Source organism: Colletotrichum tamarilloi (genome assembly GCF_030869305.1).
Source record: "Colletotrichum tamarilloi strain Tom-12 chromosome Unknown Scaffold_6.1, whole genome shotgun sequence".
Taxonomy (NCBI): Eukaryota; Fungi; Ascomycota; class Sordariomycetes; order Glomerellales; family Glomerellaceae; genus Colletotrichum; species Colletotrichum tamarilloi.
The window spans coordinates 664,425-684,291 of NW_026849389.1; the positions used below are offsets into that span (position 1 = coordinate 664,425).

At 52.9% G+C, this 19,867-nt stretch overlaps 7 protein-coding genes across 7 annotated transcripts; 2 read left to right on the forward strand and 5 right to left on the reverse strand.

Annotated features, from left to right (window-relative positions):
* Position 1: 1 nt before the first annotated feature.
* CTAM01_02744 (uncharacterized protein) lies at positions 2 to 932 on the reverse strand (the record flags this gene model as incomplete). Its single annotated transcript, XM_060518782.1, has 2 exons — positions 2 to 272; positions 337 to 932. The coding sequence occupies 2 exons, from the start codon at positions 930 to 932 to the stop codon at positions 2 to 4; spliced, it is 867 nt and encodes a 288-aa protein (XP_060386585.1).
* A 607-nt stretch (positions 933 to 1,539) lies between these two features.
* CTAM01_02745 (ribose 5-phosphate isomerase B) lies at positions 1,540 to 2,096 on the forward strand (the record flags this gene model as incomplete). Its single annotated transcript, XM_060518783.1, has 2 exons — positions 1,540 to 1,956; positions 2,022 to 2,096. The coding sequence occupies 2 exons, from the start codon at positions 1,540 to 1,542 to the stop codon at positions 2,094 to 2,096; spliced, it is 492 nt and encodes a 163-aa protein (XP_060386586.1).
* A 458-nt stretch (positions 2,097 to 2,554) lies between these two features.
* Positions 2,555 to 4,419, reverse strand: CTAM01_02746 (uncharacterized protein; the record flags this gene model as incomplete). The annotated part of the gene is made up of 5 exons (XM_060518784.1): positions 2,555 to 2,982; positions 3,058 to 3,636; positions 3,696 to 3,764; positions 3,833 to 3,935; positions 4,048 to 4,419. 5 exons carry the CDS (start codon positions 4,417 to 4,419, stop codon positions 2,555 to 2,557), a joined length of 1,551 nt encoding a protein of 516 aa, XP_060386587.1.
* Positions 4,420 to 5,163: 744 nt separating this feature from the next.
* Positions 5,164 to 6,204, reverse strand: CTAM01_02747 (uncharacterized protein; the record flags this gene model as incomplete). Its single annotated transcript, XM_060518785.1, has 3 exons — positions 5,164 to 5,472; positions 5,565 to 5,986; positions 6,051 to 6,204. The coding sequence occupies 3 exons, from the start codon at positions 6,202 to 6,204 to the stop codon at positions 5,164 to 5,166; spliced, it is 885 nt and encodes a 294-aa protein (XP_060386588.1).
* A 1,059-nt stretch (positions 6,205 to 7,263) lies between these two features.
* On the forward strand, positions 7,264 to 8,851 carry CTAM01_02748 (uncharacterized protein; the record flags this gene model as incomplete). Its single annotated transcript, XM_060518786.1, has 4 exons — positions 7,264 to 7,419; positions 7,479 to 7,507; positions 7,562 to 8,243; positions 8,315 to 8,851. The coding sequence occupies 4 exons, from the start codon at positions 7,264 to 7,266 to the stop codon at positions 8,849 to 8,851; spliced, it is 1,404 nt and encodes a 467-aa protein (XP_060386589.1).
* Positions 8,852 to 10,079: 1,228 nt separating this feature from the next.
* CTAM01_02749 (interferon-induced GTP-binding protein Mx1) lies at positions 10,080 to 12,532 on the reverse strand (the record flags this gene model as incomplete). Its single annotated transcript, XM_060518787.1, has 5 exons — positions 10,080 to 10,919; positions 10,970 to 11,143; positions 11,303 to 11,938; positions 11,995 to 12,096; positions 12,158 to 12,532. 5 exons carry the CDS (start codon positions 12,530 to 12,532, stop codon positions 10,080 to 10,082), a joined length of 2,127 nt encoding a protein of 708 aa, XP_060386590.1.
* An 878-nt stretch (positions 12,533 to 13,410) lies between these two features.
* On the reverse strand, positions 13,411 to 18,105 carry CTAM01_02750 (GRAM domain-containing protein; the record flags this gene model as incomplete). The annotated part of the gene is made up of 3 exons (XM_060518788.1): positions 13,411 to 14,069; positions 14,120 to 16,851; positions 17,699 to 18,105. 3 exons carry the CDS (start codon positions 18,103 to 18,105, stop codon positions 13,411 to 13,413), a joined length of 3,798 nt encoding a protein of 1,265 aa, XP_060386591.1.
* Positions 18,106 to 19,867: the final 1,762 nt, after the last annotated feature.

The following is a 19,867-nucleotide window of genomic DNA, read 5'->3' on the forward strand; positions in this document are numbered from 1 at the left end:
CTCACGCCTTTCCGGCAGACTTACACACATCCATCTGCCACTCCGTCAACTTCTGGGCTTCCCTAACCCCTTCTTCCATCAACGTTGTCAGATTCTGGCTCGAGGCGTTCTTTTTCAAATGAACCAAGTAGTCGTCAAGCACAAGCTTGTTCACATTAACCTTAGACACGCCACCAGCGATGCAGCGCTGCATCAGGTCTTCGGGGAAGTCGTTGGTTCCGTGAAGCACGACCCGAACTCTTCCATCCACCTTTTCGCGAATCTTCTGCAGCCTTTTGTCACACACTAGATAAGCAACGGCTCTGACTGAGTGTCTAAGGGGGTGATTGATCTTACCGGTCAAACTCCAACACGGGTCCCCTGGCGCCATACTCACCATGCACATTACCAAATGCCGGCGCCAAAAAGTCGATACCAGTAGCGATGAAGTCCTCCACCTGTTCTTCCGTCGTCAAAGCCCCCTCAAGGTCCGCTGTATCCGCTATACCATCCTCGCCGCCCTCGATACGTCCCGGCTCAGCCTCGGTCGCGACACCTCTCTCATGGCAATACGCCACCAGCTCCTCTGTCTTGGCCAAGTTCTCATTCATCTCGTAGTGGCTCATATCCACCATGATACTGTCAAACGGCAATGTATCCGCCGCGTGTCTGATCATGGCTTCATCCTGTGCGTGGTCGAGGTGAATGGCAACAGGTACTGAGGCGGCGCGGGCCGCATGCGCTGCCGCATGGACGAGAAGACCTGATGAGAAGGTGATGGCCCATGGGAATACTTGGATGATCAAGGGGCTCTTCTTTGCTTCGGCGGCGCGGATGAAGGCGAGGATGTTCTCGATGTTGTAGGCGATGGGCGCGACTACGCCATATTGGCCTACCTCGGCAGCTTTGAGAATTTGATATGTCTTGTTCTTTGAAGGATCCCACGATGCCATGTTGACCTTGATGTGTATATGCACTCAAATGTTGTGTGCTAAAGTTATGGAGGTTCAAGTAAATCCGTGAATAAGGCGGCACTGGGTAGTTTCCCCGACAATGGAGTTTGAGTTGCTAGAAAGCCTCATGTAAGTCGAAATAGCCTCCTGTCTATATGAAGCGATTTCACGCTTGATACTGCCTACCAGTAAGCGTCGTGATCTGGTGCCACTGCCTCGGTGCCCAGAGAATCACACTAAGCTAGGAGAAGTCTCGAGCCGGCGTATGCCCACGACTCGCGGTCGCCAGCCCCACTGGCCCCGAGGCGCGGACTGATGACCCATGCACAAGCTTATGTTAATGCCTTGCAGACATCAATAACATCTGGTTGCTGTCTGATCAAGTGCTAGGAATGGTGAGACCTAAGATTCAGTCTGTTTCAATCTCGCGACATTAGAATCAGTCACCGAAACCCCGTCGTTTGCTAGTCGCTTCATCCGTGAACGCGGCTTCATCCTTTCTTGGTACTCCTCTGCAAACCTCTTCATCTTACCGAGCTTTGTTTGACACCAAGCAAGCCAATAATACTTCTTCTTCTTCTGCAGTACTCCTCCTCGAACTTTGAAAATGGCTGTAACCAACGGTCTCCGTATTGCCGTGGGCGGAGACGACGCCGGCTTCGACTACAAGGCCACAATCTCCAAGGACCTGGAAGCTGATCCGCGTGTGAGCACAGTCGTAGACTTTGGTCCCAACTCTGCAACAGACAAGACAGCATACGCGCACTTCGCTCTTGCCGCTGCCGAGGCCGTCGCCAGCGGCAAGGTCGACCGGGCCATCCTCATCTGCGGCACGGGGCTTGGGGTCGCCATCTCAGCGAACAAAGTGCCCGGCGTCCGGGCAGTGACGGCGCACGACAGCTTTTCAGTGGAAAGAGCAGTCAAGAGCAACAATGCGCAGGTGTTGTGTCTTGGTCAACGCGTTATTGGGATTGAGCTCGCGAGACGTTTGGTTGGTGAGTGGTTGGGATACGAGTTTGATCCCGTAAGTTGAGACTCCGGCTTCTTTTACACTTAATGACCTTTATCAGCTGACATTATCCTCTAAAGGCGTCTGCATCAGCAGCAAAGGTGAAAGTCATTGATGACTATGATCTGAGGCAGTCGGGTGGGATCAAGGCATGAAGAAGGCGTTGGGGGTGACAGCCCGAACAGAAATATCTAGAGAAGAGGCTTGATACCTTGCGGCTGGTCACCTGATATAGGAACCAAAGGTCTTGAGAATCATCAAAAAGAGTTTGCCCCCCGGTGCTGAATTGGGGCTACATCTCTTGGTGCTCATGCCGGGATTCGAACTCGGGTGCTCGCTAAGCCTGTCGTCGAGTAGGCTGGTTGGCGTATAAATCGATTGTTGACCATAAATCACTCCACCACCCAGCCAGTTTGACCCGACCCGTCGACCTAGACGGGCGCCTTCTGGCTGGTGAGAGGATTGGACTTGGAGGGGTATATGAGGCACTTCACCTTCTCGGTGTATTCCGATTCTGGGAGTATTCGGCTCTAAGCTTACGTACAATTTACATGCCCCAATACCACAAAGTAACTCAACAAAACAAACTTCCTGTAGCTCTGATGCAAAATATTTACAAAGGAACTGTCACATCTCGGCGCTTGCAAATAACCTTGAGGTCTGGGTCGGCTTCCTCCGCAAATCCGTGCTTCCGCAACTTAATCTTGTACGAGTTGTCATACTTCCAATCGTACTTCAGGAGCAGATGAGCGATGATGATCTTTGCCTCACTGGCCGCGAAGAAGCGTCCCGGACAGCTGTGCTCCCCATGGCCGAAACCAAGATGGTTGACGCTCGTGGTCACCAGCTGAGCAGCAGCCTCCTGCCCTGGCTTACCGCTCTCCCGCATACGTAGGAAACGGTAGCCGTCAAACTCGTTGGGGTTCTCGTAGAATGCCGGGTCCCTCATTCGTTCCGTCGAGACTGCAACAGTGTGACCCTTTGGAATCTTGGTGCCGTCGGACAACGTAACGTTGGCGGTGGCTTGCCGGAACATTGAGGCTACCGAAATTGTTGGTCAGCCAAGAACTATGTGCTGGTACCGAATCGAGTCTCGGGATATTTTGGATCACTTACAAATCTGGTTGGGCTTGAGGCGTTGGCTCTCATTGAGAACACTATCGAGAAGCTTCATGTTGTAAAGCGCCGTTTTCTTCCACCCCTCTTTCTCGAGACATCCGGTAATCTCCTCTCTCAAAGGCTCAATTAGCTCGGGGTGCTGAAATATATCGACCAAGGCCTGCGTGATGAGATCAGACGTCGTGCCGATGGATACGACCGCCAGCATCAGCTGCGACGCCCCAAAGTTGTACGGCTTCCCAGCAGCAAGCTCCTCGAACCAGTAGATGGTGTCGTTGTACTCCTTGCCGTCATTCTTAGCGTGGCGCGCCTCCAGCTCGGCAGCGACGAGATCCCAGGCCTCCTTCACCTGAGCTTTAAGGTCTCTGCATTCGGGAATCCAGTTGGTGGCCATGGTCTTGAGAAAACTGGGCCAGAGGCGCAATTTGCGCATGCCCAAGACGCTGTTCTCACCGTAGTTCACGACGAGGTCGAGCCAACGCTCGTTGCGGCATAAGTTCTCGCCGGCAAAGACGCGAGCTGACATTCTTGAAATGAGGCGGATGATCAAGTCTCTGAGAACAATCTCTTGTGGTTCTATCTTCAGTGTCAGTCTTTGCTCTATTTTTGACCAAGTCTTTAAATGTTTGCAGCACCTTTTGCATCGCCGAGAAACTCTTGAAGTGTCACTGAGCATTCATCTGACAAAGGCTGGGTGACCTTGGCTACATATGTGTTCTCTTGTTAGTCACGTATTCATCAGCAGAGCAGGAAGAAGGCACCAGCAACTGACCTAGAGACTTGGTGACACGCAATTTAACCACATTTTGCAGAGGCTTTGTAGGAATGGCGCCCTCCATGAAAGGTTCGAATCCAGGATACCTCGCCTGGAACAGCTGCACGGGGAATATGTTCAGCAATACGACACGAAACCTCATCGCCACTGACACTGACACAGCCAGAGTCACGATAATGATGATGACGAAGGATATAAATCATGAAGCTTACTTCGATAATAGGCTCGTCAACGCTAAAGCGAGGATCGTTGCGGATCTCCTCACCGTGCTGCGGCAGAAGCATGATGAATTTACCCTGGTCCGTCAAGACGCGAAACGGCGTAGCCCCGAATCTTCGCCTGGCCTCTTCGAGAAGTTCGCGCCCAGCTAAGGCAAACGACATAATAGACTCAGAGGCGGTCAGTTGAAACCATTTCTGTGGGTTGATGATGGGCAGTTTCTTGGCGTCGTCGTTGCGCAGGAGGCCATATAGTACAACGACCAAGGCAAGACCCAATAGAAAATGCGATTGATAGTCTCTGAAGCCTTCATATTGGCCGGCTACGGCTTGCGTGCTCGAGGTGGCGTTGTCAAGGAGCGTCATTGCACAAATATGTGACTTCGAGATGTGGGAACAGCTGTTGGCTCGAACGGTATAATGAGATGATGGAGATAGATCTGATGCTGACCTGCTGGGGAAAGGGTTGACATTCACTACGGAATTGGAAGCATTTATATGGATTTTGGGCTCGACAGATGATTACCATCATGATATGAGTGTTCAAACGGCCAGACAAAGAAAACGATGGGTTTGACTAAATGCTGAACGGACTTTCGGACATGATATGGCTCCGCACTGTAACTGAGATTCAACTGAGCTGCGATCGATGTTACGGAGCATTTTCCATTGAGGGGCTAAGTGAATACTAGCGTAAGTAGCAGGCGTCCGGGCACCAATCATTTTACTGGCATTTCACCGCAGTCCATAAATGGTACCGTGCAGATCATCGTGAAGCCGGTGGGATACTTCAGGTTCAAGAACTGTCTGAGATGACGTGGAAGCTCAGAAAGAGTTTGTAGGAACTTCGGGACTTAGGGAATCGCCGCTCCCTGAAGACTATTTTGAGTTGTAAGGATTAACGACGGCTAGATAGTCAAAAGTTCGCATACTACCACAGTATACATGTTTGTATTGAGGAAATCCCTTCGATGCTCAGCCGTCAGGAGAAGACTCCACATTCCCGAGCTCCTCGAATACATCAACTATTTCCACATGCATCAATCTACTCATTATACGTCATTGACTCTCTTAACATTGGGACCGGGTATCTTTTCCATCTCTCTTTTTCTACCAAGCACCAACAATGCCTGCTATGGGAATATCGATACCTGTTGTGTACGAGGCCGTCTCGCTCAACAAGTAGACATACGCGCCGCCCAGCTCCTGAGGCAGTGCTAGACGCGGCATCCCACCGTAATACTTCATCTTGGTGTCCCAGTCAGGGGAAGTCTCAACGTAGTACGTCAACGCAGTCTTGACGAAGCCAGGCGAGATTGAGTTGACCCGGATGCCATGCTCGGCCCACTCCATGGCCAGCGTATGTGTCATGTTGCGGATGGCACCCTTGGTCGCACCATACGGTGCAGAGGGAGCGGCCTGCAAAGCAAAAAATGGTCAGCCAGTCAGTCAGGGAAACTCCCCCATCTTCCATCACCTCAACCATCACACACATGCACACAAGGACTTACCCGGTTCGGTCTGTACGAAGTCATGCTCGCAGTGAAGACGATGCTCCCCTTGCACCCGAGCTTGATAAACGCCCTCGCGGCGGCCGTCGCACAATTCCAAGACCCGTTGACGTTGAGCTTGAAGAGCCGGTCAAACTGCTCCGGCGTGAAGTCGAGCGCGGGCTGGTGCTTGGTCGCGCCGGCGTTGGCGACCATGCCGTCGAAGCGACCCGTCACGGCCACCACGGCGTTGACGGCCGCCGCGACGCTCCCGTAGTCCGTCACGTCGCAGTGCTGGAACGCAAGTTTGCCGGGGAACCGCTTGAGCAGGGCGGCGAAGTGCTCCCCCGGCTCGGTGATGTCCAGGCTGTAGACGCACGCGGCGTCGTTGGCGAGGCAGACTTCTGCGATGCCTAGGCCGATGCCCTGGTTTGCACCCGAAACTTTTCGTGGACGGCGTTAGTAGGTGAACAGCCTCCCTGCTTTATATTGCATGAGGGCACTCACTTGCGATGACTTTGTCCTTGAGAGAGACCTTCCAGTCAGCGCCGGCTGGAGGCAGTGTGCTGAGATAGGCCGGAGCATCATTTGTGCCGTTGGTGGTGCCGTTGGTGGGGATTGCGGCGGTCCCGTTGCCGTTTTGGTCAGATGAGCCAGTCATTGTGAAGGTGTTGATGTGTGTGATGCGCAGAACAGAACGATTGAAGCCGGCTTTGATTCAGATGCAACGACTAACAGAGCTGGTGAATTGACTTTTAGATGGTATAGTAAGCTGAGAGATACAGAACACCTTTCCTTGCCTTAAGTAAACAGAGGAGCGGGCGAGGGGAACGTTGATGAACGCAAGACTTCCCGGCGCCGTGGGGTTCGTCAGAGATCCAACACCAGGAGGCTCCCGACACGCGGTCCGGTGCGGATGCAGCTTCCGGATCGGCTGTAGACGGGTCGTCGCGTGGTAACTCCGGACCGTGTTTGTCACTCACAGCCGCATGTTCCTCAACTTCTTGCACATACGATAAAGATACCACGAGCCGTGGTTCGCATTGCAGGTTGCAAGCCACTCCCAGGAAACCGCTTGCCTCGAGACGCGGTCCTCCTAAGAACTGGGCTAGTTTCGATTATTCCCAGCCCCATTCTTTTTCACTGTCCCCGAGTCGCGGCAGCACGCCCTCCCTCTGACTTGCGCTAGTTTGCTAGTTGATTGCTCTTCCGGGGTCTCCCTCCCCCAGACCCCGCAAAATTCGGAAGATTCGTCTGAGGGCCCCCGGTTCCCCAGATTGGGGGAGAAAACATGCCAAATGACTTAGTTCAGATGATCTACGAATCCTCGTTGGTCGTACGACCACCATACGAAACCAGGCTGCCTCTAGGCAAGTTGCGTGTAAGCTGGCAAGGGCGGCACGCCGCACTCAAGACCGAGGCAGGTTTTCCATCAAAGCTGACAAGTATTACTCGGACGCTATCGGTAACAAGTCTCGTTTTGATCATTCTCTTGTCTCGGCCGAAGCAAATATACGAGAGTTAGGGAGGCAGTTGTGAAATACATAAGACGCTTTTCCTTGCCAGTTGCTCTAGGTTGGCTTTCGGTTGGCAACTCCGGGCATCTGTTTGGAACTCTGCTTCTATACTTCTTTTATCCAAAAGTTCTCTTGAAGATTTCAAGAGTACCAAAGGGGTCTTATTACCAAATCCTGAGTCAACTCACAGAACGTTGTCGACAATGGAGAAGAACGAGACTGCAAGCAAAGAGCATGAACATGCTCTCTCCAAGGGCGAGGAGCTGGTGGGCGTAGACGACTATGTCGCCGACAGCGATGAAGAGAAGAAATTGGTCCGCAAGATCGACCTCTACTTGCTTCCTCTAATCTTCTTTATGGTTCGTAACTTGATCAGAACAATTCTCTCGAAAATACGCCCCTAACATCGATGATTTAGTATCTCCTATCTTACATGGACAGAACAAAGTACGCTCTCACCAAAACACAACCTCGAACCCCATCAACTGACAATATCCGCAGCATCGGCAACGCCAAAATCGCCGGCATGGACCGCGACCTCGACCTCGACTCCTCCCGCTACTCAATCGCCCTCGTCGTCTTCTTCGTAGGCTACGTCCTCTTCGAAGTCCCCTCCAACATGATCCTAACCCGCACCCGCCCCTCCCTCTACCTCCCCGGCATCATGTGCCTCTGGGGCTCCGTCACCATCGGCATGGCCTTCACCCCCACCTACAAAGCCCTAATCGGCTTCCGCGTCGTCATGGGCGTCCTCGAATCCGGCTTCGCTCCGGGCGTTTTGTTATTGCTCTCGTCGTGGTACAAGAAGGAGGAGCAGAGCAAGAGGTTCGCCGTCTACATCTCGGCCGCCATCTTGTCGGGCGCCTTTGGCGGGTTGTTGGCGGGTTCCATCACGAGCGGGCTGGACGGGGCGCACGGCATCGCCGGGTGGCGGTGGTTGTTTGTCGTTGAAGGGGCGGCGACGGTGGGCGCTGCGTTGGTTGCGTTTTTTGCGCTGCCTGATTTCCCGGCGAATACTTCGTTGAAAAAGTTTAGTGAAAAGGAGAGGGAGCTGGCGATTCGGAGGCTCCAGAGTGCGGCGGAACATCTTAGGACGGAAGAGGAGCCTCGCCTGGGACATTGGGCTGCCTTTAAGCTCAGCATGATGAGCTGGAGGACTTGGCTCTTTGTCGTTGGCTACATGGTGAGTTTGTTTTTGCAGACCAAATAACCCCCTTTCCACGATCAAAGCTAACATCTTCCCTTCCACCACAGGCCATCGTCGGCTCCTCAACACTCTCCTACTTCTACCCGACCCTCGTCTCAGGCCTCGGCTACAAATCCACAGCCGCCCAATACATGACCATCCCCATCTTCGGCATCGCCTTCGTCTCCACCGCCGTGACGGGCTACTTCGCCGACCGCCACTCGCGCTTCCGCGGCCTCATCCTCGGCGCCTGGATGACCGTCGCCATGCTCTGCGCCGTCGTCACCTGCGTCGTCTACGACTTCAAGGCGCGCTACGCGCTGCTCGTCGTCATGGCCTCCGGGCTCTGGGCCTCCAACGGACTCGCGCTCTCGTACGCCTCGGTGAGCTTCGGGTCCATGCCCAACGAGACGCGGGCGATTTCGCTGGCGTTTGTGAATGCCATGGGAAACCTGGCGCAGATTTACGGGGCGTACCTGTTCCCTTCCAAGGATGCGCCTAAATATCTGATGGGATTTGGGGTAATTAGCGGGTTGTGTTTTACGGGTGTGGTGTCGTATGTTGCGCTTCACGTGTTTTTGAGGAGAGAGATGAGGTCGGCATGATTGCTCTTGCGTGGACTGGGTCGTAATGTAATAGGATTAATTAAAACATGTCTATTAAGAATCTACTTTCCGTAGAAGTCAGACGCTTGGTTTAAAAGCTGACGTTACACAAAAGCAGCTGGAAGTGCCCTTTTTATGCGGAATTACGCCACACTGAGACATCAGACAACATAGCTGACCTATAGGGTGCAAGGTCATCTTCGTTCTCTCCTTAGCATGAAAACTCAGAGACATGTGCGTGTCTTACTGTCACAAGCACTACTAAGAAAGACAGGTCCGTGTCTAGACTTCATAACGTCAAACTCTTCATCTCCCTAGTCGTTGTAGCCAGATCAGCCGCACCCGAATCCATTGTCTGTTCCACACGGACTTTTTGTCACCTTCTGAAAAAATAAGTATTCCTTTCCTTGTACTTATTCTTTGCGCTTACAATACGCCTCCCAAAGCATATTCCGTAATGGACACAAGGCAGAGAGAGCGGAAGAATCTATACGGCTAATTTATAATTTGCTTCGGCGCCCCGCCACGACAGTGCTAGATCGCTACACGGCGATGACTTCCGGCGGTTGCACGCTGTGGACTTAGTACGGGCCCGGATATCCTCGTCGAGTTCCTCGGGCGCGACATCTGCGTTGTCCGGCGGCATCCGCCAAGACCGTTGGCAATCAGACCAAGTAGTAAGCAGGCTGCGGGAACATAGGGCTTTACATTTGGATTGCAAATTGTGTCTTGCTTTGTGGTGGTCTCTCTCAATCTTTGTCTCTCTCCCCCTCTCTCTCTCTCTCCCTCTCTCTCTCTCTCTCTCTCTCTCTTCTCCTTTCTCTCTCTTCGTTATTCACAATTTACAGCAACGACAAGATGTACGCCAAGCAAATCCTCGTTGAGGGGATAGTCATTCACGGGAACATGATGGTCGGGCCGAGCAGAAGCTATTTGGGTCTTCGCCATCTGTTACACATAAGATACTTCCCTAGCGGCAAGACACCTTGTCACATCATTGGCCAGTAGAAAGCCTCTTTGGAAGATTAACTTAAATATGGAAGAGCATACGCTCTTTTCACTTGCATCGGCTTTGTTGCTCCAAGGCTGAATTGATGACGGACGAAACCCACAATTTCTTTTCTGTAACTCTACGAATCAAGGTTGATGATGCACACCTGATAAGCCATGGTACCTATAGAAACCCAGAACCTTTGGAAACCAACACGACTTGAACCCCTAGGGAATCTTACTTGGTATTTTCCAGCTCCTGCAGCGCGAGCTTCAAGTGCAAAATGTTTTGAGTGAGAACCTCGCGTTTATCCCGCGTCGCTGCGTTCTCTCCGGCAATCATCTTGAGCTGCGTGTCATCCAGGCTCATGACTAGGTCAGGTGTGAAAATCTTGAGAGGGCTGGTCTTGGAATCGAGCAAGAAGTGAAATATGACCTGCTGCAGCACAACATCAACGAATCGCCTCCGAGCGACCATGTAGTAGCTACGGAGGGCGTCGTGGATATCCTCTCTGACCTGCTCAGCGTTGGAACGATCGGTTGTAAGCTTGGAGAGCATTGACTTTGGCACCCACCAGCCTGCAGCTCCGGAAGACCCGTCTTCTAGCTGAGACGTAAAATCGAAGGGACTTCCGTTATAGTTGTTCGCTCCCAGCGTGTTTTCTCCGGAAGCAGGACTTGCGTCCGTGCTCGGTTTGCTTGTAGTAGCACCATCGACGTTTCGGACGCTCTCCGGGCCAATGGCCTTGTTGATCGCTTGCTGAAGTCTGGTGGCCTGTGAAACTTGGAGATTGCTGTCGAAGTAGTGGTTCATGGTGTAGGGCTGTCCACTAAGCTCGACTTCAAGGAGGAACTGAGCATGATCCAAAGCTCGCTGATAAGCTGCACGGAGCTTCGGCAACAGAAGATGGTCATGCAACATCTCAAAAGTGTTGCTGTTGCCTTCACATTTGCGTTGCAGTGTTATGCGAATGAACTTGTGAATGACCACGATAACCTGACTAACATGCTTCAAAACCAGGGGCGCCCACCTCTGGGTCTGCTCCTTGAAGGTCTGTGCTAGCAATGAGCCTGGAAACTAGAATTTTGTTAATGCTGAGCGTGATATGTTGTCATAATGGTACTTACCGAGCCAATCTCGGCAGTGCGAGATCGATGAAAGAGAAATTCAATGCGGCCCAAAAGTAAGCCTTCTACTGGCTTGGGGCATTTGAAATCCATATGCTTCAGGATATCGCCGAGACAACGAGTTGACTGCTCGTCCATAGGCACTTTGAATCCAGGAACAGGCTCGACCTCCTCCTAGCTTTGGCCGTCAAACTCATGTGTATGGCCATACGATGTGAGGACCTTATTGAATGCCTCATTCAGATTGACGACGCATGTGATGAGTCGAAAGTGTGCGTCGTATTGGAACATGCCCATTCCGCTGTAATTTCCGTCCCGAGCTCGAATACAAACCTCTTGGAAACCTGATGCAATATTGGCAAGGTATCGTCGCTGAACATCTGCTCGAGATCGTGAAGGACCTAGGCGACTGAGCAAAGTTTCAGTGTTATTGAGTCTACGATGTATGTTGGCCTCGATGTTCTCATGATCCTTCTTGAAAAGGTCACCAAGCAAGTCTCGCAGACGGATACCGAGGCCGCTAACACCAACCCGAAATGTCGATTTGATCCTGTTCCACGGACGAGCAGAAAAGAACGCCTTCTCCGATGAGTTTCGATCTGTCTTCGTTGAGGCTCCTTCGTCGTCACTCCGATTCTTCACCACACAGTATCCGAGGCGGAGGGGATGGCGTTTGCCCTCAATAAGTTCGCATACGATCTGCTGGGTGACGCGCTCGGTGGCAAGGTCGGGCTTGGTGAGAACACCTATAGTTCGAAGCCCCTCTGGGTCGACTTCTTTGGCAAGAGTGAGAGCCTCCTGGGTTGATGCGTCGACATTGCAAGGGATGACTGCCAGAATGATGGTACGCTGATCTTTGATGTATCTGTTGACTATGTTTCTGACGATAGCAATGTCATTGTTGGTGGTCAGGCCCTTTGTAGGCGTGCGGAAAATACCCGGGACATCAATGATGGTCAAGTGATATTGCTGGTGTACCAAGGTCAGCAAGTTTCATAAATCGACAACGTCAGACTTGAACGTACGTCCGGGCTGTTGATCTCAATCTTCAGAATGTCTTCAGCAAAGATCGGTAGCTTTGAAGCATCCCCATCGTTGATACCGCGAAGTTCCATGGCTTCGTTCGCCTGGGGGAGGTCGTACTTATCAGCATCCAAACGGTGGCCTCCCAATGCGGGTTCTACCTACCTTCATAAAGACATCCGCCAACTCTAGGTCGTTCTTCTTAGCAGAGAATCCAAACTTCTTCAGCCGCTCCTTTCGATCCTCGTTGGAATCCTGGCTCGGAATAATAGAGATCTGGACGCTCTCGTAGGCATCGCGGCGACAAGTAATATGGGTCGCGTAACGGGTGCAGAGCTCAGGACCGCGGGGGAAGGCCAAACCCGTCATACACTCCAGGACAGAACTCTTACCCGAAGACGGGTCACCTACCACGACAACTTGCGGTAGTGGAATAAGGTCGGCGACGCCGAGATTGCAGAGTCTGTCAATGGTCCGCATGCAGGCATCGTCGCGGAGCCACACACGGGCAGGGTTGCCGTCGTTGTGGTTGCCTGCCATGTTGATTCTCCCTCCGTGAATTGTCTACGATATCAAGGACCTCGAGTAGTGGAGAATTAAGGTGATGGAATAGTAGACAAAAACATGAGGATACGAAGAATAAACTCGAGACAATGTTGGATAGTTGGCGGAGGAAGACGGGTAATGTTGTCGTGTTCGATAGAGGCAAGCTGCGTCTTCGAGGTTTGTGAAGTGGCAGAAGAGAACAAGATCGAGGTAGGCAAGCACCTGCTGCTCAAAAGGAGGGAGGTGGATAGAGGCGTGCCTTCCAGTCCGGTTCGATAGTAATGTGAGAACGAGGCGCGGTTTCTCTACGGTTGCGAAGAGATGATCCTTCCCGCCGTGCCCCTCTTGCCGGCAAAAAGTCAGAAGGTCGAACGAACATAGAGAGGCCAAGAAGACGCGTCTCTTCTAGGGTAGGTACTGCCTACTCGCTTATTTGGTGTATTCCAAAGCTCAGGAGCAGGCAACGGTTCTCTGTGCCTGCCTTTCAAAAATAAGTAAAAGATAAAACAGCCTTTGTCTCTTGAATCCCGATCAAGAAACTGGCCATCACGGTAGGTAAGTTAGCGAATTTGACTGGCACTGAAGATGATTGACCATGCCACAGTTTCGCATCTATCGCCATCGTCAAATGGTCGGTTCAAAGTTCTTACTGCAGCAACTTATGCAACACCAAAAGACCTTGCGGCACGACTGACAAGTGGGTTGTCGATATAAAATGACATTGCTGATGCTGATCTACTCAAGCCCTGATTGCTCGTTGGCATCGCTACTGAATATGCTACACAATAAAACATAGAAATGAGAAGACACGTTGTGTCGTGCCGTAACCTGACTCGCTGCACTTTTCCGCCTCCCGTTCCTAGGGTATTTCCTCAACCGGATGTTGGCTTCTTCTTGTCCATGACGCCCTTCAACACCTTAAGCTTCTCTTCCGTCACCTTGATTGCCTCTTCAATCTCACGCTCATCCATACGATCCTCTCTGACCCTCTCCTCCACAGTACTTGGCTCCATTGCTCGCTTCCGAATGGGCAAGCTGCCTTCGTGCAAGCGCTCCAACCCAACTCTTTCCTCCAGCCACTCCCAAAGTTCACTCTCTTCGCGCCTCCACATCTCGTCGTACGCCGCAAGACGATCCGGAAAACCATACATGCGCATGTCTCCAGACGCTTGTCTGCCAGGCAGGCCAAAGCCAAACCACGTAGCAACGAGAAGGCCAACTAGGAGGCCATACATCATGTTGCCCGTGAGTAGTGGTTTGGCAATGTCGAGAATTGGCTCGAGAATGCCGCGGACAGGCTCCAATGGGCCCCAATTCGTCTTGGGAACATGTCTTGGACGAACCTGCTCGTCTTCGGCGTCTGTTGTTGAGCCGGCCGCCTTGCTCTTCTTACTCTTCTTCTTGCCCTTGGGGCCTGAGCCCGCTCCCGCACCGCCAGCGCGGGCTTTAGTAGACACAGCTGATTTCAGACTAGCAAAGAGGTCTTTGCAGTACTGGGTCTGGCCATCATTGGCTCCCTTTTCGATAGGACCTTCATCATGTTAGCTCATGCCATTGACGTAGGGAAAAACTTCAACTTACCCTTCAACCAACTCTTGCCCGTCCACTCAATAGTGCAGTTAGATTGCACTCTGGTAGAGTTGTTGTCGGCCCACGTCAAACAGTACTTTGTCTTGACGCTGAAAATGTTGCCGTTCGGTACATCTGGGGTTTGTGTGGTGACGCTAAAGTTGATGGCTTTCTCAAAATCAAGATGATCCAAGGTCTCCGTTACAAGACATTTTGTCTGCTTCGGACCGATGGCACCATTGAGAGGCTTAATGTAAGTGAAATACCGAGACTTATTGTCGAGAGTCAGCCCCTTCTTGTCCTCCATGGTCAACTCTGTACACTTGGCCTCAACAGTGAGCCATTTTGTCATCCAGGTGACCGAGGCTGGACCGAAGAGCAAGTTATACACCTTGCCCAAGGGCGCAGGAATGACATCGTCGCCGACAACCCTGTCGTAATGCGTGTCAGAGTCTCCGCAATCGGTTGGCGCATGAGTGGCCGGACCAGGGAAGTCATTGCCGCCTGGAGCAGCACCGACAGCCTCCTTGACGACATCGGCGACAGCGCCATTACCACCTGCACCAGATACCTTGCGAGAGACGGTCTTTCCACCTTCGGGTTCAGCGTTGACTTCTGACAGTTGCGTGACATCTTGCAAGTCCTCTGCGTCGTCATCTTCGTCGTAAACGTCGTCGTCATCGCCAGAATCACTCTCTTCATCGGTGCCGGATAAACTACCATCATCAACATCTGCTACCACTGCACTATTCGCGTCAACCTTTTCTGTCTTGTCACCACCAGTACCCTCGAGCTGCACTCCGTTTAGCGAGCTTTGCAGGGTCGGGTGACCAAGTTTCCAAATATTGACAATTAGGTCGTAAGTCGAGTCTCGACTGGTGAAACTGGCAAAAATATGCTTGGCATGTAGGGTCGTGATCATGAGTCCGTTCTTGAAAACCAGGGCCGTGCTGCGCTTCTCAACGCTTACTATTTCGTCAAAGCTCATGACAAGCGTGGTCGACCAGCCGAGGATGTTGCTGCTAAAGCACAAGTGGCCTTCGGATACGTACAGGCGGCCGTGCGCCAGGATCTCGCGCTGCAACGCACAGCTGTAGTCTTCGATGAGGTAATCGTCGTCGGGCACGCTCTTGAAAAATCCATGGAAATCTCGATTGCGCTTCTTGCTCGCAACCGCGAATCCCGTAAGTTTCGGTACGCTCGCGTTGGCTTGAGGGTGAGCAAGAGATGCGTTAGCCGCAGCAATGGCAGCGCCAATAGTAGTAGCCGTACCTCCCGACACAGCTGAGCTTCCTCGCTTGCGATGGCGTCCAATGGCGCTTCGAATACTTCCACTTCGTTGGACTCCCGAAATCTTGTCTTCGTGTATGCTGCCTTGCGGAGGGGTTCGGTCCCCGGCACTTCCTGGATCGTACAGTGATTGGGGTCTCGCCGCGTTTCGGCCGTCGTCTACTCCGAGGTCGCGCGTGGCAGCGGCATAGGCAGCGTCTGTCGGGGCTGACTCGCTTCTAGCTCGTGCGTCCGATTCGGGGAATTTTGCTGTAATGGGCGTTCCTGCATTGCTGGCTGTGTCCGTTATACCTAATTGACTGAGGCTGAGCTCGCCCGACCCAATGGTCTTGACTGCTGGCTCTTTCTCCATGGTCGAGCCTGTTGCGGATGGAGGTGGCGGCTCGACCTCAGGCTGCTCGTCGATCTTGATATCGGGGGGTTTAGCTACGTTCTTGTTCTTGGGAGGGGTCGGTCCTATGCCGGTATTCTGGATGGTACTTGTGAGCGAGGTCGCGGCGTTTTGCGCAGCCGAAAAGACGGATGAAAAGAATCCGCTTCCGCCGGATGGAGTTCCTGGGTTGCTTGCGGTCCCGTTCTCGGGGGTGGGCGTCAAAGGCGCGAGGGTTATGTTGGACAGTTTGCTAGGCCCTATACTTCCAGATCCTGATCTACCCCTGCGGTGAGCAAGCATAGTACCCGTGGCAGAACCACCATTCGTGTTGCCTGAGGCAGTGACAGAAACTTCGGGAGCGGGCTGCGGAGCTGGGGCCGGCGGAGGAGATTGAGCGTAGGGTGCGTTGTGGTCGGTCGGTGTCGGAGGGGTGTTGACGATGACGGGCGTCTTGTCGGCGTTGGGCGGGGTTTGGGGTACGAAGGAGGTGTCGATTCGAGATGTGTTTGTGGAGGCCCTGGAGCGACGTCGCTCAGGTGAATGCGTTGTTGATTGTTTTACGCGAGATGCATCTGCGTCGCTCGTCGCATTCGGTTGTGGCGGGGTCGGATTGTCTAGAAACGGCTTTGTGGTTGTGGTGAGGTCAGAGGTGGAAGCAGTGGCTCTGCCTCGGTCTCTTGTTCTCCGCGTGTCTCGGTCGTGGTCGGGGGTTTCGTCACCGCCCAGGGACCGGTCGGGGCTTGTGGCGGCACTGGGAGTCTTTTTTGACTTTGTAAAAACACCTTTGAGACGGCCAACGGGGGACGGCGATCTCGTGGTGTTTTTCTTTGGTGGCACAAGACTTGTGAAACTGCGTTTGGAGCGCAAAGAAGAATCTGTCGACGACTCGACGGATTGCGTCCGCTTGGCAGAGGAGAGAGTGGATCGCGCCGAGGCGATCTGGGAGAGTTGGTCGTCCAGTATCTGTGGTTGGGGTTCAGGCAAATGAGTTGCCTGAACGATAGGGGAAGAAGTAGTCAAGTAACCTATTTGCGAAGGATGTGTCGATATGGCACTTGGTCGAGAGTGCTGGGAAAGAGATCTAATGAGAGGGGGCGGAAATCGTCGTGGTTAGATAGTTGGTATTGTATGGATGGTTACATGGAGAGACGAAACAGTAGGAGGTGGTCGGGGGAGACATGGACGACCCTGACCCCGTTTGTTCGCACTCGCTTGAAATGGAACATTCGTCAGGGACACGAGTTAAATGTGCTGAAGGGACCCCCAGGCAGCTGTCATACGGCGATTGCCGCAGAGAGTGGATGAGGGGGAGCTGAGACCCATGGGCCACGGAGCACAGAGAGAGGAGAGGAGAGCGCATCAGCCCCCCCTCCTCTCCGAGTCTGCTAGTCTCCCAGTCCCAGAACCCCCCGGACCAGTGAGAACTGTCAGACCAAGGATGGCCAGAGCAGCCTACTACGGACGCTAAACCCGCTGTCCTTTCTCTGTCTCTCCACTTGATATGCACAAAAGAGAGACGGCGCCGTTGCGGGTTGTGCCAGCAGACTGGGGCCGAGTTGCGTAGCACCCGCAGTAATAGCAGCTAGGTACTATTCGTAGCTCGCCTCGTCATTCGATGGAGACGCCAGTGACGACTTTGAACGATGGGGGGAATGCGCCACGCGAAAAGACGTGGCCTTGTGAGGTGGTGGTTGTGAAGAGCACGGAACAAGTGCGCTCGGATGCATACATATGTAAGGTGGTGGGAAGATTTGAAGGATGAGGGTGCAGAGAAGCCAGCCCCAACCGTGTGCATAGGTAGTGTAAGGTAAGGTAGGTAAGGTAAGATGGTGGATAGGTAAGACGGGGTAAGGAATAAGCAGGAAAAGGTGAACGTAACCAGTAGAGATGAAGAGAGACAAAACATGCGGGAAAGCAACACTACTCACTGAAGATCGTCAATATCAGGTTCGTCCAGCGACAGCATGCTTGTGGCTTCCTCGGTGCTGGCATCGTCCGCGTCGTGGGCGGCGTGGCCGTGCTCGCGGTAGTGGCCGTAGTCGTAGTCGGGAAACCCTGTCGAGCCGTCTTTTTCCAATCCAAAGCTGTCCGTGTCATGAACGTAAGAGCCGCTGTCGCGTCTGTTGGATAGATGGCTGGCATCGTCGTCCCTGAGTGCTGGAGGCGTAACAGCTGGAGCGGTAACTTCTTCCCCCTTGACCCCTATCAGCAAAGCGGCCGTGGCGGCAGCGGCTTCATCTTCTTGGGCTTCTTGTTTTCTGCGGCGGCGCTTGGCAGCGATTGACTTTGGTAGCAGCTTGCTCAGAGCTCCTCCGCTTTCATTGGCGGTGTCCATGGTTTCTCGGGCCAGGGTTCCGGTGATTTCCTAGGATCGTGAAGCTCGCAATTTTCGTACTCTTTTCCGAGCAATGTGTGTCTGCAGTCTGGCGGGTTGTTGCTGTCAAAGGCTATACGCGCATTGGTTGCGAATAGTGGGCACGATGATCATGGTCCGCGGGTGCAGGGAATTGGCAGTATGGAAATTAAGGTCGAGAAGGCAAGACAAGCCTGGAGAGGACCCGTAGGGAGGTGCGATGCGAGGTAGGGGTGTAGACGGTATCTGTAGCTGTACGCAGTAGACCTTGTGTATTGTTTGTGTATGACGGTGAATTATTTGGAAACGAAGCCGCGGGTGTTGTGTCGTTTTCCGAGTTTATGCGATACAGACGGGGCCCCGTTTAATGTTGTTTCTTGTTTGTGAGTCTGTGAGGTGGTGCAAAGTGCAAGCGCAGGCATGAAAAGGTGAGTGAATGAATGAATGAATGAATGGGTCAGGCCATGGGTGAGAGCAAAGATGGGTTCGCAGTTCGCAGTTCGCACTTCACGGAAAATGGGAAAGTTTGCAATTTCTCTGGAGACGGTGCCGGAGCCGAAGGACCCAAAAGGAAGATGAAGATGGAAAACCCGAGAAGGAAGGAGGTCCAGGTTCTGGTTGCCACCTTGATTTCTATTCGCACCAAAGGAAAGAGGTTCCCGTCGCACTCCCCAAACCCAGGTCGTCAGTTTCAACTCTGGCCAAGGCAAGAACCACCAAGCCGGAGCTCTCTTTCCACGAAGAGCGTCATCGTCACTGGAGGCGAGGCAAGTTCCTGGGCCAGGCGGGTTCCTCCTTCCTCCTTCCTCCTTGGCTTGAAACGGATGGGATACCTTGATTTGTTAGTGCAACCCCATTACATAAGCTCATCTTTCTCACGTCCTCCTGTTCTCCCCCGTCTCCTCTCCTCTCCTCATAACCCTCAAAATAACCAAATGCAAACTCAGACGGGCATAACAGCCGATTGCTTCTTTCTGCCCGCTTGCCGACAGCTCTCCATTATTACGAGCGGCCTGGAATCCCTCAGAATCGGGAATCTGGGGCCGTCAATCTGGCCAGCCTCCATACACAGTAGACCTGAGCCACCCATAAACCATGTTACTGCTGCATTATATGATTGACACCCGCCACCCGTGATCCGGGAAAGACACTGCGCTGCTATTTTGGTTCAGTGAAGTGGGCAGTGGCATCTCTTTTTCGGTGGATCTATTGGCGACTGCGCAATCCCAAAATGCAAATCTCCATTCCATCTCCACGTCAGCTAGCCAGCCAAACATGCCATAATTTTCCACCTGCGAATTGCACCTGGGATCTGGGACCTGCATCGGGATGATTCCGCCAGATGCACCCAAAGTCAATCTCTCCAAGGCCCCAGCAAAAGTGAAGAGTATGTACGGAGTAGTCATGTGGCTGAGTGTGCGGCGTGCCCCCTTAACAGAACCAAGTAGCATCTCCTGAGTTCCCGACTTCCCGTCTCGGCTCACTGCTCAGATCACATCTCACCACCGGCCGAAGAGCTCCATTCCACTCTAGCCGGATGCACCAGCACCACATGGTCTCTGGCGTACCTTAGGTAGGTCGAACCAGAGAGACCAGCAGATCCCAACCAGCGTATCAACGGCTGGCCCGGAGCCTTTCATCCCACCTTTCTCACCCACCCAGCCCGAATCAGTCCGCCAGTCCGCACTCCTCCTCCTGGCGATGCATGCACGTCTGGCAGATTTGCAGATGGTTTTCCCAGCAA